Source organism: Lissotriton vulgaris, chromosome 7 (assembly GCF_964263255.1).
Source record: "Lissotriton vulgaris chromosome 7, aLisVul1.2, whole genome shotgun sequence".
In the NCBI taxonomy this organism is placed as follows: Eukaryota; Metazoa; Chordata; class Amphibia; order Caudata; family Salamandridae; genus Lissotriton; species Lissotriton vulgaris.
The window spans coordinates 1,030,106,684-1,030,125,072 of NC_141695.1; the positions used below are offsets into that span (position 1 = coordinate 1,030,106,684).

The 18,389-nt window shown below is 45.2% G+C and overlaps 1 protein-coding gene across 1 annotated transcript in view; it reads left to right on the forward strand.

The window, feature by feature from the left end:
- LOC147702880 (electrogenic sodium bicarbonate cotransporter 1-like) overlaps positions 1-18,389 on the forward strand; it is a 386,862-nt gene that overhangs the window by 183,002 nt on the left and 185,471 nt on the right. Inside the window, exon 5 of the mRNA XM_086931461.1 lies at positions 11,378-11,535. Within this exon, the coding sequence (XP_086787587.1) occupies positions 11,378-11,535 (158 nt within the window). The remainder of the gene's footprint in view (positions 1-11,377; positions 11,536-18,389) is intronic.

Sequence of the window (18,389 nt, forward strand, 5' to 3'; positions counted from 1 at the left end):
GACAGAGTCTGGGTCACTTTGGAGTGACCAGGGGCTCGGTAGATGAATGCCCACCAATGTCAGGTGCTTGGGATGGAGTTCTTGACTCTGCAGCTACGGGGACCAGGAAACATTGAGGATGACCAGGAGCCAGATACGAGCTGTCCCACAAAGGATGGCAAGTGCTGAGGGGTCAGTGTCCAGTGGAAGCACCAAAAAACCTTGCAACGGCAACCTATGCAGAAGGTCAAGGATGTGTACGGTTCGGACAAGCAAGGTCCAGGAGACTCACCACAGCAAGGGGAGTCAGGCAAGCCTGGAGCAACCAGCGAGCCCAGGAAAAGCAAAGTTGACCCTCAAATGGACCCATAGGCCGGAGGCACAGGAGTCACGAGAGGCCCTCGAGCGATTTCACCAAACAACAGTCCACGGAGCACTTGGTGCGAGGAGGTCAAAGATCTTGGTAGAGGTTAGGGCTACTCGGGGCCGAATGCATTTGTTCGGGAAACACCAACTAGCATATGCACTTGCAAATGCATACGGTGCACAGGGGTTTGGGTATTGCAGCCCCCATAAGGGATTCTGACCTCAAACTTGGTGAGAGGTCTAAGTTGTACTGTGGTAAAGGGGGAGTAGTACTGGGTACTCCGGGGCTGCTGGCACAAGAGTCCTCTCCCAGACCCATGGCAACCGAGTACTTACAAGTTGGCTGCTGGAGGGGGTGCCAAGCAGCCTTGAGAACCACGCAGGTTCTAGTGGCTGCAGTACTATTCATCCTGAAGCAGGTCAGCTCGTAATAGATGTTTGCCGGTGGTGGCCTCGAAGACCAGGTGCCTAATCTCCCAATCCCCGATAACGCTGGGGAAGGGAGATCTGACAACAGTTGGGCCGGGCTGGCAAGTCAAAGCGAAGGGTCCAATGCAGCGGCCTTGCTTCCAGCAGCCCAGAGCGTGGCTTTGGATGACTAATGAAAGGGAACCACAGCTGTCAAGGTGATGCTCCACACAAAGGCTTTCCTCAGTGCTGCGGTGCCGGTTCTCACACAGAGCAGTGATTGCAACCGGTGCAGGGCGCGGCTCATAGTGTGTCACACTCAGTCTGCTTAAACAATTGAAGCTTTTGAGGTTGATCCCAGCATACCGTTTCCACCCTCCTCATACAAGACTCAAGGCGCTCACCACACGCTGCCCTGGAAAAAAAAGAGAGCAATAACAAGCACTCACTACACTTTGATGGTAGGGTCTGTGAGGACTGGACTTAGAGTCTCGCAGCTAATTTTGGGGCAGCCACTAGTCCCAGGAGACCCTTGGTGGGACACAGGGCAAGCAGGCAGGCTAGCACAAGAGTTTTTATTGCAGGGTGGCAGTCTCTCCAGCAACCTAACAGTTTGGCAGGCCAGAGCACAACAAAGCAAGAAGTTCCAATGGTGGTCCCTCCTGACAGCACCACAGCGCCTTGGTAGAACAGGGAACAGCTGGCAAAAGGGCAACCAACAGAAAAGCAATATAGTGAGTCCTTTATGCCTCCCAGCAAATAGCAGGCAGCAGGGCAACAGCAGAAGAGTAATTCAGATGAGCCCTTTAAAAACAGCACAGCGGTCCTTCTGACAGAGATTCGGTTCCAGATCCAAAAGTGCTTCTAAAACATGGGGCATTTCTAAAATAGTACTGTAAAATTCAACTAAACTAGTAAGCAGGATGTAGCAACCACTATTCCAAGCATGGTGATGCTACTCCTTTCAGATCGGGAATTACCACTTTAGCATATATAAGGGACTTCCCAATGCTGGCCTATGAGCAGTAGGCCTCACAGTAGTGAGAAAACAAATAGGCTGTTTGTAACTACCATGAAATGCCACACAATAAAGGCATGTCCTACCTTTCACTTACACATCACCCTGCCCATAGGGATACCAAGAGCCTCCCTTAGGGGGTGACCTATATTTAATAATAAAAAAGGAGTTTAAGGTTTGGCAAGTAGTTTTAAATGCACTGATTAGCAATGGTAAAGTGCCCAGCATCCTAAAGCCAACAAAAAGAGGGTAAAAAAAATAGGAAAAAGAAAGGAAACGGTTGGGGATAACCCTTTAAAAAGCGTCAGGTCCAACATCCCCCCTATTCCTAGGTTCCTATAGCTTCCTAAGCTGAGACAAGCAAACACGTGGGATTCGTTTTCCATCTGAGTTAGCCCTAATTTAACATTAGGATGTTTTGATACCCTATGTATGCCGAGGCAAAATGGGCTTCAAGACCTAGGATAAGGTCAAACAACACACTGAGATTACCAATATGGTCACATTAAATATACAACATAAACTTAAACAACATAAATCACAAAAACTGTTCTTACAATGCAAATCCTGAAATAGTACAATATGGTCACATTAAATAAACCCATTATAAAAATTAATTAAAATAATGCCAGGCAACCACTATTCCAAGCATGGTGATCCATACTGGAGGGGATTGGAGTGATACTACATACCAAGGTCATTTTGAACCATGTCGTTAGACCAGTTCTGGCCCTGCCCGATGAAGATGGAACTGCGGTAATCATATGGGTATAATAACCGTACATACTAATCAACTCTGTGGCCCATGTCTCCTGAAAGAAAACAATATCATACTTGCATAAGAGCTGACTCCATTCATCACAGAACATTTTACTGCAAGGCTGGCAAAATTCCAGAAAAGGATATTAACCTCATGGATGGTTAGATTGACCTCATTGGGTTGCAAGGATAGCTCTTTATGTTCAGAATCTGTTGGATTCCAATAATTTACCATGGCATGGGAAATGCAGTTTCGGGAAACTAAAGGCCCCAAACCACATCAGGCCCCTTGTGAGGGGATTGACTTGGACAAATTACAAGTACTGAGTCAGTAGTTTTTGTCAAGTTGCCCAGGAGAGGACAGCAGTTATAAGTTGGCAAATTAAAGGATGGTGGTTGAGGTTCCATAAGGCTAGGGGAGCATAAACTGGTGTGAGAGAGTTCAGCCAAGTCTCTATAAAACATGCCAAGGGGCAAGTTCATAACGATTCTACCTTTAATTTGACCTTGCTGAGAGGCTCAGATGAAATCACCAGCAACCCTGGAGCTTCGAAAGGTGACAATAACATGATCATCTAAACATAAAGACCTGTTCATACAGGGCTCCTCTTCTTGAGGTATTCATTTAAGTGGAGGCAGGGATTCCCTCACTCTTTTTTCCTACCACTCCTCACTTTTTTTAGAGGTAGTGCCCTACCACTTTACTGCCCAATTTTTCTAAAATAAACCTTTTTGAAACTGACTGTCAAAAAAACACATACCCCCTATGTACATAGGGGTGTGTCTTAAATAGTGTGTTGGACACTGGTTACACCAATCTAAGTGTTACCTTTAACCAAAAATATGGGAAAGGACAAGATGGCACCTCACATGCGCACCACCAGTCGAGCTTGCTGATTGGTACTCACCAGCTATGCTCACTTTTCTCAACATTGGCAACCATCTTGCCTTAAATAATATATATGTGTCCCAAATATAAGTGCCAAAAATGATAATACCGCTTGTGATGTGTATTTCACAATTACCAAAAAACATGACCCAGTGAAATTAAAATTGATATAAGTAGCACGGTTACCAACTTTATTCTTCACTTGTGCACTTATTCAAATTTTAAAACCGGCTGCTTTTAAATAGACCTTTTTTCTTACTCAGCCAACATGTTTCATTGCCCCTATTACTTCCAAAGCGAGACCAAAGGGGATGATGGATGGAGCGCTTGAGAAAATCAAACACTCACCCCCAGACAACTGATCTGGATATAATCGATCATCATTCTTTAGCTCACTCCACCACCCCAGTTCAGACATGTCCATATGCAAATCAGTCTGAGCATGTCTTCCCTGGACCGGAAACAAGCATCCTGGGACCGGTTTCAGGTTAATAACCCTCATCAGCCAGGCTAACTTGAATCAAGTGGCAAAGTAAGCAAGGGACCAACATCTGGGCATACCCTGCCAACTTAAGGCGAACAAAGCAATACTAAAGGGGATAATGGACGGAGCGCTTGAGCAAATCAAACACTCACCTCCAGTCAACTGATCTGGGTTTAAGCTATCATCATTCTTTAGCCCACTCTGCCACCCCAGTTCAGACATGGCCATATGCAAATCAGTCTGACCCTGTGCCTCATGGGAACAGTCCAGCCCTAACTGCCAAACTATGTCTTCCCTGGACTGAACAGTCCAGCCCTTTGGTATCGCTTTGTTCGCCCTAAGTTGGCAGGGTAAACGTCGACCAATGCTCTTTCTTCCTGGAATTAAACTATCAAACTTTAATATAGAAGAAAAGCGTTCACAACAGTTACAAAGAAGTTGTTTGATGTCTAATATATTCACTTCTTGTATTCTTGTTGATATACTCCCAGTACCCTATTTATGATTTTCAATACGTATAAAATACGACTTTTTTACATACACTCGTGTTCTCTTCTTTTCTTATGTTTGGATCACATAGTGTGACTATATCAAATTGATTCTTTATCAAAACTGTTTGATTCATTTACAGACTGACATCCATGTGGGTCTTAGATTAAAATCATTTAAAATATTCGAATTTTGCAATTAAAATCCCTTGAAGGTATCTTTACCCTTTCACTTATTTGCCCAAACCCTCAAGGGTATATTGGGTTGCTCATTGTGTTATATATCAGGGTGTCCAAAGGACACCTGTTGCACCCCTGAAATGTGCACGTGTGCACATGTGGCGAACATACATGCCCTAAGGGCATGGATGTGTGCCACATGGCACATTTCAAAAAGCAAAAAAATGCTTTTGTAAAGGAAATTGCTACTTACCACCAACTTGAAGTTGGTGGTAATTAGCGATTCCTTAAGGCTGAAGTGCACTCATTTTTTTGCTACGTGAATTGCATTTAAGGAATCAGTATTTTGGATTCCTTAAATGCAAGAATAAAATAAGGAATCGCTATTTTGCGATTCTTTATTTTACATGTAGGTTTCAACTCACCTACATTGCAAATACTGGTCAGTAACGCAGACATTCTGCGAATTTCTGCGTTACCACTCGGTATTTGGCCACCTACATCTGGCTCCAAGTCTTTAGATCTTTCTGTAAGCTTAACCATTTCTTGATCATATTCAGCCACCATATTAACCTCAACCTTCCTTGAGTGGCACACTTTGGCAAAATGCCCTATTTTCCCACAAGATTTACACACCATGTTCTTTGCCGGACATACTTTACCTTTGAGTGTGTGTTGAGTATAACCACATCTAAAACATACATTTTTATGTTTGAAAAAAATGTTATTTTGTTCCCATCTCTGAGATTCATACCTTGAAACTTCATGCTTTTTCTTTGGATATACCAACTTGCTGGACTGTTGACTATTCATACTATAATCAGAAACAACATGGACACCAACACCATATTTTTTTACCAACTCTTTCAAAGCTTTGTGTGAGATTTTCAATACTTTTAACAATTTCAATTGTCTCTGATAACGAAGGATTTTTATAAGTCAATAATTTTTCCTGTACAGTTTTGTCTCAACACCTGACAACAATTTGATCCCTTATGAGTTGGTTTGTAAACTCTCCAAATTTGCAATCTGCTGCAAGTATTCTCAACTATGCAGCATATAAATCTATTGATTCCTCCTGGTGCTGCTCTCTGGTAAAAAAATGGTTCTCTCTTGGCAATCTCTTCCTTTCCCTTCCCCCTTCCTCCAGCCTAGAAGATCCATACTCTTTCTTTGACTACCATCCGGGTCAATCTTCCCCTCTGAGCTTGTTTCCAGACCCCTTATATTCATTACTCCATGCCCACGTTCTTTCTCCAGCTCTTCCTCCTTTCTCCCCTTGACCTCCTGCCCTTCTGTGACTCCCTTCTATCCCCTATTCTCATTCCATCCTCCCACCACTGCCCTCACCTGCCTCTTTCTAAGCTTGAACTCAATACTTCTTTTTCGCTCAAAGTTTGCCGAGACAATTTTCTCTCTACCACAGTTGCACCGAGAATCACTACCAAGCAACATCACATGTTTCTCCCTCCACTTTACTCACCCACACCACAACACTACTCCCACCCACCCTCTCCTTGCTCTCCCTCTCAAGTTAAACTCCCTCCTGAATCTTTTGAGCTACTTAACACTCTGTGCAGAGCCCTACTCTCCTCAGGAAATAAACTAGGTTACCTCATCTCCTCTATCTCCCAGCTTGAAGATACCACCTCACTCCTAAGTGCTAAAATCTCAATTTTACCCAATAACCCAATCCCCCTGGCAAACACTCACTTCCCCAAACTCCTGAGGAGCACCCTGCTCCCACTCCCCAAAAAAGCCACACAAAATATGCCCCCTACAGAAATCTCTGATTTATTGGCTAGCTACAAGACCTCTAACGCCAGCCCTCAAACTCTCTCCTCATCATTCTAATCTTTGCACCATTCCGACCATTTCCTTTGCCCAGACTGAACATCAGGCCTGTTCTACCTTAGCACCATCAGTCAGGATCTGTATCCCTATCACCCCTAAAAGCCCTAACAACCCTTCACCAAAACATTAATTTCAGAATTGTGCTGTTTGCTTCACAACTTCAGATCTGCAAACAAACACAAGTTGGATATCTCATACACCATCAGTATTCACAATCTTGATATACTTCTCCTCACTGAGAACTGTTTTAATGACACCTCTCATACTTCTTTCGATCTTCTGCTCCCCTCCAACTATTCCATTATCATAAATGATAGAGTAGATGAAATTGAGGGAGGCGTGGCAGTTATCTTCAGAAAGTACCTTCAACTCAAGGCTCTTCTCAACAGTTCCTTCCGTACATTTGAATGCCTCTCTCTGTAGCTTCAAGTGCAACAATGTTCCCCTTTCAGGTTTCATGCCATTTATCACCCATCTGGTAACTGCTCCACCTTTACGGAGGAGTTTACTAACTTTGCCAGTGACCAATATTCTGAAAATGACAGACAGATTTTTCTTGGACACTTTAATCTGCATTGGGCCTCTCCGAGAGACTCAGCTGCCAACAGGCTGGCCACCTTTCTCTTAGGAAATAATCTTATCCAACACAGCACTAAACTGGCACACTCTAAGGGCTCCATTCTTGACCTTGTCATATCCAAAACAGATATGCAAACTACTCTTGAACCTATACCAGTGGACTGGTCTGATTACTTTCTCATTCCTTTTTCTCTGCACCTATCCCACTTTTTACCCTTGGCCAACCTAAAAAGACTACTACCTGGTTCCGTAACACCAAAAACATCCACCTTGACATTTTGTGCAACTCAGCAATGTTGTCACTTCCAATCCTAGACCCCAACTCTGATGTCAACGATCTCACCTCCCAATGCCTTTCCAGTCTTTCATGGTTGCTCCACTACAAAGTAAAAAGAAAAGACCTACTCCTTCTGCACCATGGTTCAATAAATCCCTCTATGAAGAGAGGAAGAATTTGAGGTATCTAGAAAAACCATAGACACAATCTCCCTCCACCATTAATCTCTCTAATCTATGTTTAGTAAGATCGAGATACCACAAACACATCTTCTGTGAAAAAGCGTTTCACTTCAGAACTCTCCTCAACGCAGCCAAAGACAGACCTAAAAAGCTATTCAGCCTCATCAAAAGCACCAACGTCTCTCCCTCAACCATCAATTTTGACGACCCTCCCAAGAAAGCAGTAGAATTCACTCTATTCTTAAATGAGCTTGTGGATCAGATCATTCACCCTACCCCCCTAGAGGACCGCAAATCCTTAGTCGCATTGCAGAACTTTGACGTCATCACTGAGGATGCCCTCCTCAAAAGCATTCTAGAAACAAAACCCTCTAACCATTCTCTTGACCCCATCCCTAGTGACATTGCCATTGACTTCTACACCCACACTCCTTCCTACTGGACCAACCTGGTAAACCTCTTCCTCAACCAAGGCTACCTTCCTGTTGCCTTTAAAACCGGACAGGTTACCCCACTTCTTAAAAAATCCTCTGCTGATGTGAATGACCTCAACAACTTCTTCCCTATCACCAACCTCCATTTTCTTGCGAAAATCACAGAAAGCTGAGTAGTAAAGCAACTTTCCCCTCATATCAAGAATAAAAATCTCCTTGACGCATACCAATCTGGTTTCATGCAAGGCTGTAGCAGTGAAACTGCCCTGCTTCAAGTGATCGACGATGCCCTGCGTATTCTTGATTTTGGTGAGTCTTGTCTCTTGGTTCTTCTTGACCTCTCCGCAGCCTTTGACATAATCAACCGCAACACTCTTTCTGAACATTTTTAAACAAAGAATGGGTTTTGAGGGCAAGTGCTTAAATGGTTAGATTCATTCCTTTCGACTAGATCTCAAATTATCAAAACAGGAACGTCCTCCCTACTTCAGTGACTGTAGGACAAGGGATCACTCAAGGCTCTATACTCACACCCACTTTGTTCAAATATTACATGGAATTATTCTCCTTAAAAAAGCTGGGATCCACTATCACCCCTATGCAGATGACACCCAATCTACCTTAAGGTATCTTGCGCACCCTGCATTTTAATCCTCAACACAACTCTCAACTCCTTCCAAATTTGGATGTCAACTCATCAACTTATTCTGAATCTTTCAAAAACTAACAGGTACATGCATCATTGTTGCCGTTTGCGAATCCTTAATTGCGAAAATTAAGGAATCGCAATTAAGGAATCCCAAACGGCAATGCATCAAAAATTCGCAATTTTTTTAGCGATTCCTTATTTTTCCTTAATTGCGATTCACAATTTGCGAATCGCAATTAAGGAATCCCTTCCCATTGATTCCTATGGGCCAAAAGGCCCATAGGAATGAAAGGGAAGACAATCTCAATTTGCGATTCGCAATTAGCTAATCGCAAATTGAGATTTTGATTTCAAGGGTCCAGGGGGGTCCCTGTTGCACCCCTGAAATCAATCTATGAACATTGTTGTGCACACACATGCCCTAAGGGCATGTGTGTGCACAACATGACAGTTTGAAAAATGCACAAAATTGCATTTTTCAGATTTTTCGCAAATTACCATGAGGTCCAACCTCATGGTAATTTTTTCCTCCTAATTGCGAATTCGCAATTTTTTTAGGTGTCATGCATTGCATTTAAGGAATCGCAAATTGCGATTCCTTAAATGCAATCGCATTTTTAGAAATCGCAAAAAATAGCGATTTCTTGTATTTTTGATTGATGCATCCCAAATAGTGATTTAGGAATCACAAACGGCCGAATTTTGCGATTCGCACCGTTTGCGATTCCTAAATCACTTGATGCATGTGGCTGATAATTTCTTCTTCTCTCCACCTCTCTTTCTCCTCCTGTTCAATCTTGGATGGACAGTCTGAACTTACTTAACAACAAACCTATCATTGTCGACTGCGCTAAATCCCTAGGTGTCATACTTGACAAAAGGCTCAACCTAAACTTTCACATCAATACCACTGCCAAGAATGCATGTTACCAACTGCGCCTTCTCTGGAGGGTTAGGCGTTTCTTTCCTGTGCAAGACCTTAAAACCTTGGTCCAATCCCTGGTTTTCTCCAGATTGGACTACTGCAACTCTCTCCTTGCTTGCCTGCCCAAACCCCACCTTTCCCCTCTTAAATCCGTCATCCATTCAGCGGCACGTTTCGAATATGGGGCCAAAAGATATGATCACATCACAACCATACTGTCTTCTCTTCGATGGCTTCCCATCAAAGCAGGTCAATTTAAAAGACTGCCTGTAACACCCACAAAGCCTTGGACACTTCCACCCCTCACTATATGGTGAATAAACTCAAAATCTCAGGTGGATCTAGACCTTCACGCAATGCTGAAAACCTACTGTTCGGGCCCCCCCACTTTCAAAAGGGAAAGATTTATCGCTCCATCCTTCTCAGACAATGTAGCTAGAATATGTAACTCACTTCTTCCAACCCTCCGAACCACAGACTGTATCGGGACCTTGAAAACAGATCTTAAATCTCTTCTCCTCCATAGACACTTCCAGGTTTAGTTCAACTTTCTCTCATGTCCCTCAAGGCTGCTTGGCATTCATTTGAGCGTAACGCTGTAAATATGTCTTTATACCTGTATTTAGCTAATCTTGCACCTCTTATTTTATCTTTACCTTTTTAAGTATCCTGATTGTATATGTTACTTGTTAGTGTGTAATTCTTCTTATGTAACATACTTGGTTCTATTGTAAAGAGCTCTGACATCTTTGGGTAAAGTCAGCGCTATAAAAAAACTGCATTAAATAAATAAATAAAACCAAGCAGATTGGCCCTGCCCTGGCTCTTGCTGGCACTGACGGGCACAGGATGAGCCCTCCCTTGGCCCGGGTTTTGCCCAGCACGTCACGCACCACAGACGATGGGAGGGAGCTTTTCAAAACACCTGTTGCGGGAAACCAACTGTGGCCCCTCCTTTCCTGGGTGAGACCTTCTGAGACTTCGAGTCCTGAAGCAGCAGGGAAACAAAGTTCTCCTGAAGCGTCCCACGCCACAGGAGGTGGTAGGGCGCTTTTCAAAACAGGCAGCATGGGGAACCAACAGCGGCCCCTCCTTTTCTGGGCTATGCGTTGTGGGACTTCGAGTCCCGAAGTAGCAGGGCAACAGAGATCAACTAAAGTGCCCCATGCCGCTGGAGGTGCCAGGAAGCTTTTTAAAGCTTGCAGCACGGGAAACCAACAGTGGTTCCTTCTTTCCTGGGTTAGGCACTGTGGGACTTTGAGCCTGGAACTAGCAAGGCAACAAAGATCTCCCTGTGCTGTGGGAGGTGGCAGCGTACTTTTCAAAGCACACGTCGCAGGAACCAACAACAGCACATGGGCTAGGCGTTGTGGGACTTTGAGTCCAGAACCAGCAGGGCAACAAAGATCTGTCAAAGCGTCAAATTAATTCAATTATATCTACTATGTTATATATGCTTTATATATGCTGGTACTAAATGTGTGCCTCGTGGGAAACATCCTTTAGATTGCATGCTTTACATCACATGCCATTACAACGCGGTCGTTATAATTACCACGTTGTTGCAACGCAAACCATTACATCACAAATTGTTACAACAACTTGCTGTAGGGGGCAAAAGGTGTTGGATTTACAATCCAACACCTTCCCTGCTGTTGCACAAACTGGAGTAAGAATAGTAAATTGTACTAAACCTAAGTCTAGCAAGTCGTTGAAATGACTTGCGATGTAATGGTTTGCGTTCTAACAACATGGTCATTGTAACGACCGCAGTGTAATGGAATGCGATGAATCTCGAAGGATGTGATGCTGGTTATTTAAGCAAATTATTTTTCTTGTATTTATGAAACATTTTTTGAGAAAATACAAAAAATAAATATTTTTTAAAATATTACAATTATTTCAGCTAAATAACAAGTTCAAACGGAAAATTCCAGAGGGGACAGAAGTGGCTAATATACTTGTTGGTGAAGTTGACTTCCTGGAAAGGCCATTCATTGCTTTTATTAGATTACAAGAAGCAGTGGTACTTGGAGCGTTGACTGAAGTGGCACTACCCAGCAGGTAAATATTAAAATTGTTATAAATGGCAAAATTAACATACAATGCTACTGTGTGTGTGTCTATAAATTCCATTCTTTGCATGCCCAATAATTCTACATATATTCCTACAAACATACTAAAGATTTAACAGAATTGGGTTTAAGAGTGCAGGTAACCACCTTTTATTACTTTTACCTGAATAGCAGATCACATTTTGCAAATGAATGAAAAAATATTAAAACATTTGGGTTAAGTGGCTTATATGTAACTTCAAGGGGGCGGAGTTTGCCTGAGCCCAAGATGGCTTCCTAGTCCAAGAGCTCCGGCTAGCCGCTGCAATATTTATAAAAAATATCCTGCATCACCATAGTTCTGTCTGCCCAACCTACGCTGATTATAGTGCCGGAAGGCATTACCTGTCCAAAGAGCCGTCTCTGGGACCTGGAAGCAGCTGGCATTAACCTTGTCGCCTGGTGCTGGGGCAGGGTCCGGAGCTGCGAGGCTTTGGGCTACGTTGCTCGAAACGTGACTGCTTGGGACCACTGCAGGAAGGAGCCAGCTGGCAGGTCTGTCTGTAGGTCAGCCGCTGGGGTTGCGCTGCACTTTGGTCCAGAGCGAGCTGCTGTTTTCCTGACCTCCGGGTGAGCGGCGGGGGGAGCGGCAATGGCCTGTCACCCTGGCCCTCTGACGACCTGCAATGAGAGGCGTCCAGCTGGACTCACGGCTGGAAGTGTGCCGCCTGCGGACGGCCTAGACTTGGATCTGAAGCCTGCAAGATGCAGTGCCCTCCGCTTCTAGTGAGAGGCCTGCTGGGTGAATCGGACCCACTTGTGCAAGTGTGGGGCTCAGCCCGGGGCCTGCGTCTCCCACCATTGCTGAGCGGAGATCACGCTGGTCCTGAGCCGCACAACTTGTGGCCCTGCAGAGCTCAGGGAGGCGGACCAGATCAACTGCGAGCTGCAAAGAAGTGAGCCGATCTCCCTGTGGACATTGCTTCCTCGCCCTCATTACCAGATCCCAGCGTTGTGCGATGGCGCACACAGACACAGGTGGGTAAGCTGATAGCGTACAACTACGCCTCAACGATCTTCACCCCAAGATCCATATCGACTCCCCCACTTTGGCACTACGGGACCAGCTGGAGCTCGAGGCGTGTTCGAGTTGAGCTGCCAGCGGCCTTTACGAGAATGAATAAACCCTCCTTTAGAGATCGGGGCCCATTACGGGTACATATGTGGCAACTGTCAGACTGCAACTGACATAGGGGCCCGGACCCAGTCCCTAGATCTGGCACGAACTACTGAACCCTAGAGAAGAAGCGAGGCACGTTATCCCTCTACAGTCCCCGTTACTTGGGCTGGGCTTTCGCCTGGGGAGATGGCTGCAGCTAGGAGACCGCTGTTTCCTGGAACTATAGCTGCCAAGAAGAGTGTTCTATGCACTTTCTCCGTTGAAGCGAGGCCCAGCTGGGCCGGTTGAAAAATTGAACTGCGGTACTGCTATGGACAAGAACTGCGTTCATTCACACCCCTCTACTGCTGCGATTCTTTGAAGTGGTGACTCCTGCTCTGCGATCAAGGCGCAGCACTCCCTGGATACTACAGGAGGGAAAATCTATCTAATCTCCTAGAAGCAGTGGCATTGCTGTCCTGCCCCTGTTCGTATCTCCCGTGAGTGAGCGCAAACTAGAGGTCCCACTATGGGGAAGGTAGATAAGAATCAGCCTAAGCTACAATTTTATAGGAAATCCAGACAACGGAATCTCGCGCGTGAGGAGAGCGCTAACGTCCTCAAGTACATGCCGGATCCGGAGGAGGGAGACATCCGCACCATGTTGGCTGTAATATAAAAGAGGTTGTCCACTTTTGACTGCAAAATAAACTCTCTGTCATACCGTATGGTTAGTATGACTGAACGTTTGGATAAACAAGCAGAGCGGATAGACATGACGCAGTGCAGAGTCACTGAAGTTGAGGAGGCCCAAATGGAAACAGATTCCATACAAAACCAGATGGGGAAGGCCCTGCAGACCCTCCAAGATAAAGTGGAGGACATAGAAGCCTGGTCCAGCAGAAGCAACATTTGCATTACAGGACTTCCAGAGACCACAAGTGTTGGAAATATGGAGCTGTTTGTAGAGAAGCTATGGGTGACGTTGCTGGTGGGCAAAACTTTCTCCTCGATGTTCGTGGTGGAACGTGCTCACCGTTCGTTGGGCCCGAAGCCAGCACCCGGTGCCCCTGAGACCAATTATTGCAAAATTGCTGAACTACCAGGATAGGTATACAGTTCTGAATGTGGCTCAGGAGAAGCAAACATTTCAATATGAAGGATCTGGGATATCACTCTGCCCTTATTTTATGTTCCGAATCCAGGAAGCATGCAGACAATTTGCACTGCTAAAGAGACAATTTAGAGAGCAAAATTTGGATTGTGCCATGCTGTATCCGACGCCACTCAGCATGAACAAACAGGGAAGATCACGGATTTTCACGGATCCTAAAACACTGAAAAAACCTTGAAAGAGTGGTCCAGGGGCAAATCGAGCAACAACAAGTCGCCCAGTCAGGAAGAAGCATTGGGAGGAAGTCTAGATGACCAAGACTAACTGTGTTGGAGGCCAACATGAGAGATAAGTTTTGTATTAAGAGAGATGCTCATAATACACACAGAGCAAAAGGGGCATTTCTGCTGTAACTGAGTAAGAAGTAATGGAGGGTCCTTTAGAAAACTAAGACAGGCAATCCAGCAGTATAAGATACTTTGGACCGTTCAGGAGGCCGCTATAATTGAGAAACGCACTATAATGTCAGGCTGACAGGATAAGTTACATATGGTTACGTATGTTAACTGATGCAATTGATTTGTTAGATGGCGGGTAGTGTGTAGTCTATACCTAACAACATCTATTATATAGAGGGCGAAGGCAACATCTGCCCACGTGTGTGAAACACTACTTAAAGTTATACTAAATCTGTTCCCGCTGTTTTAAAGCAACAGATGTGACCGTTTTCATGAAGTATTAGGATTGTACGGGGGACTTCCCCAATGCACAGTTGGGGTAGGCTTGGCATGGGAGGGGGTACAGAGTCACTATTTTGTTTGGGAGCGCTATGGTATTTTAGTTGAACTGATCATGCACAGCTTAGTTAGCAATCACAGAGCATAGATAGGCACCAAAACATGTTCACCGATGATACCATCGAGATCAATTAGCACATATGACTCAGACTCAACATAGTAAGGATAACATTATAACCTGGAACGTCCGTGGCCTCAACTATCACAGGAAACTAAGGAAGATCCTGTTTTATCTATCTATGCTCAACATAGATAGAGCATTATTGCAGGAATCACACTGGCCCTTTCTAGTACAATGCTCCGTAGCAGAGGATTACAGGGCAACACGCATGTGGCAAGGTTCACCTCCCACGCCTGGGGGGTGATCACTTGGGTTGATCCTAAGTCTGAATTGAAACTCGAACAACTAGACACTGACCCGGAGTGGCGTTTCACCATTTCGAGATGCAAAGGAAAGGGAATAGACTTATTATTATTATTATTATTATTATTATTATTGCATTTATTGAGCGCACAGCTACCCGGAGGTTTCCCGGCGCTTGCCTTGGGAACCCGTCCTGGCTTTTTCCCTGTGAGATAGCCCCTACAGGGCATCCCCAAGGTGAAAGCCAGGCATCCCGCCGCAGGGGGGCCGTTGTGGAGATTAAGCAAGCTTAATGCCCAGAGTTGCAGAGTGAGAACCCATGATTAGAGCAGGCACCGAAGCGAGAATTATCGAGTCCGTGGACATTTGAGCTCAAGACCCTGCCGCGTCGGGAATTGAACCCTGGTCCCGGGTCTGACCTCAGCTTCCGGGTCTGCCTGCTCTACACCGTGAGCCACACTTCTCCACCCTAGTTAACATTTACGGCCCAAACTTCGACAATCCTAGATTTTATACAATGATACTGGAGAAAATGCGAGGATATGGGGGGTCCACACAACTATGGAGTGGCGATTTAATTTGCATTTTGGACCCTCGGCTGGATAGATTGGGTGGGCCGGAGTGGTGCATGACAGCCTCATCTCGGACTAGTGCAGATGCAATGACACAAATGGAACTCTGCGATGTTTGGAGAGAGCGCCAGTCCGAGAAGGATGGCTATACACATTATTCTGACTATCATAACCTACACACTAGGATTGACTATTGGTTAGCTTCCAGAGCACTGAGCACTTTACAACCAGACTCGAGACTGTGTGGTACTTCCTAGGACCTACTCAGATCACTTGCCAGTGCTGTTGGTGGTGGAATGCCCGCAGAAGCGTATATCTACTTTCAGCTGGAGATTACCCCATACTCACTGCTAGACCCAGTTTTCAAATCAGAAATAGCGGAGGCTGTAGACACGTTTTTTGAATGTAAGATTGGGTCTGTTGACACATACTCAGTAGTATGGGAAGCGTTTAATGTTTACATCCATGGGAAACCCTTGCCAAACATTCAGGGGTCCTCCGGGAACTCTGCATGTGACTCTCGCAATTGGAGAATTCCCTCAAAGCACTGGAACAGAGGTTCCTCACTAGCCCAGAAGACAGTGTTACGGGTGAGTTCCAGGCGCTGATAGAGGAGTATCATGAAGCAGCTGATGCTGAACCTAAGCATTTTGGGAAGTATGCGATAGCCCGCACATATGGAGAGAGCGAGCAAGCACCCTGGCTCAGTCCTGGCCTCATTACTAAAAAAGCTGAGGGAGACGTCAGGAGTTATTGAACTTGACAGTCAGGAGGGGGTTCCTCTAACTGACCCAATGGTGATCGCTGATAGATTCAAACAGTATTACACAACTTTATGCAGTTTGCAGGCCGGGGACAATGAAACTGATATCCTAGACTATTTGACATACATCAAGTTACCCTAGTTAACAAATACACACCGGGAATACTTAATGCTCCCCCTGATATTGAAGAGCGAGTTGCTGCTCTAGCTTGGATGAAAACCAGCAGTGCACCAGGCGTAGATGCATTTTTATAAGGAATTTCGGTAGGTGCTTATCCTGCATCTAGCAACCTTATTCTAGGAGATGAGTGAGGGCGGAATAATGCCACCCATGATGAGGGAGGCATTAATAGTAGCAATACTTAAACCAGCTAAGCAACCCAACAACTATGCATCATCCTGCCCCCTCTCGCTACTAAACGTAGACGCGAAGATCTATGCTAAGAATTTGGCATCTTGTTTAGTGCCGCTGGTGCTGATGCGAGTGGCGCCGGAACAAGCAGGGTTTGTCCCTAGTAGAAATCTGACTTATATTCTCGTACAGTGTTCGGGGCAATTCAGCACACAAGTCATGACGTGCGGGCAGTTGCAATGTTCCTAGATAAGGAAAAAGCGTTCAATTCGGTGGAATGGACCTTCATGAAGCATATCCTGCTGAGATTAGGTCTGGGTGAGATATTTCTTCACATGGTGGGAGTCCTTTACAATGCCCCCACAGCCAGAATACAAATCAGCAACATGGACACCGATCCGATTCGTATGACTAGAAGCAGTGCCAGCGGAGCTGCTGGCCTGTGCAATTAGGCAGTACCATAGTAGCAGGAGTATACGTTTCCTGGGATATAAGCTGATTATTTCCACATATGCTGATGATACATTGCTTTACGTTAGGGATTCCAACCTCAACCTATCACCACTACTAAGGGAGGTAGTTAAGTTTGGTACGATGTCCGGACTGAAGGTTAATTGAACTAAATCAATCATATTCCCCCTTATGCCTGTGAAGACCCCTTTTACACTGGATTATCCGTTGGGCTGGATGACAGAGCCGGTGCGATATTTAGGAATTATGATACATACCGACTCAGATGTAGTGATGAGGGAAAACTACGGAGTGGCAGTCAGTGGACTGGAAGATGTAGATAGATGGGGTCGGCTCCCACTGTCGCTAGCGGGTAGGGTCTCAATTATGAAAATGGTGATACTGCCTCGATTTTTGTTTTTATTTGCCAATATACCCATGGTCCTTCCTAGTTCCTTCTTTAGCGCGCTGCATACCTTACTAATTAGACTAGCATGGGCTGGAAGGCATGCACGGGTGAAGTGGGTCATTTTCAGTCTTCCCTAACACTTAGGAGGTTTAGGCGCCCCGAGCCTGAATCTATACTATAGGGCTGCGCACACACCCCCATTATTGGATGCACGGTCTCCCTGTCACTCCACATATTCAGATGGAGAAAGTTGTAGCTGCTCCTTCCCCGCTTCTGGCCCTAGTATTTAATCCTCCTTTACGCAGAACGGGCATCCTAGATTCTATTACGACAGTCCATGCATGGCAACACCTTCTGAAAATACAAGCCGGTGCCATTCTGTACTCTCCCTCGACTCTACTAGATTGGTGTCGCTGGCTTCCACCGTGCAAAGATAGGGGGTGCTCGGGCATTAAGCTCACTAAATATACAGACGATTGGTGACATGTTCTCAGAGAGCATAGTGAAAAAATGGGAGGAAGTTGAGACAATGGAACACAGTGCCTCACTGCTCATCATATTCCAGTTCCATAGAGTACGGCAGGTACTACTGGAACTCCTAGGCAGCGACCTTGCTGAGCCACCTGAAGTGATCGCACTTACTCATGTGATTAAAACCGACTCACTGATCAAGATTGTTTCTCATATTTACAAACTGGCTCAGGGATATGGGGCAAACCATTACACTAAGGCCCAGTTGGCTTGGTAGGCAGATCTGGAACAGACCTCGATGACACAATGTGGAGATACTGCTGCGAAAGCACGAAACGGATCTCCCTGAACGGCAGACATAGGCTGATTCATTTTAAATTCTTAAATAGGGTCTATTACACTCCTGAGAGGCC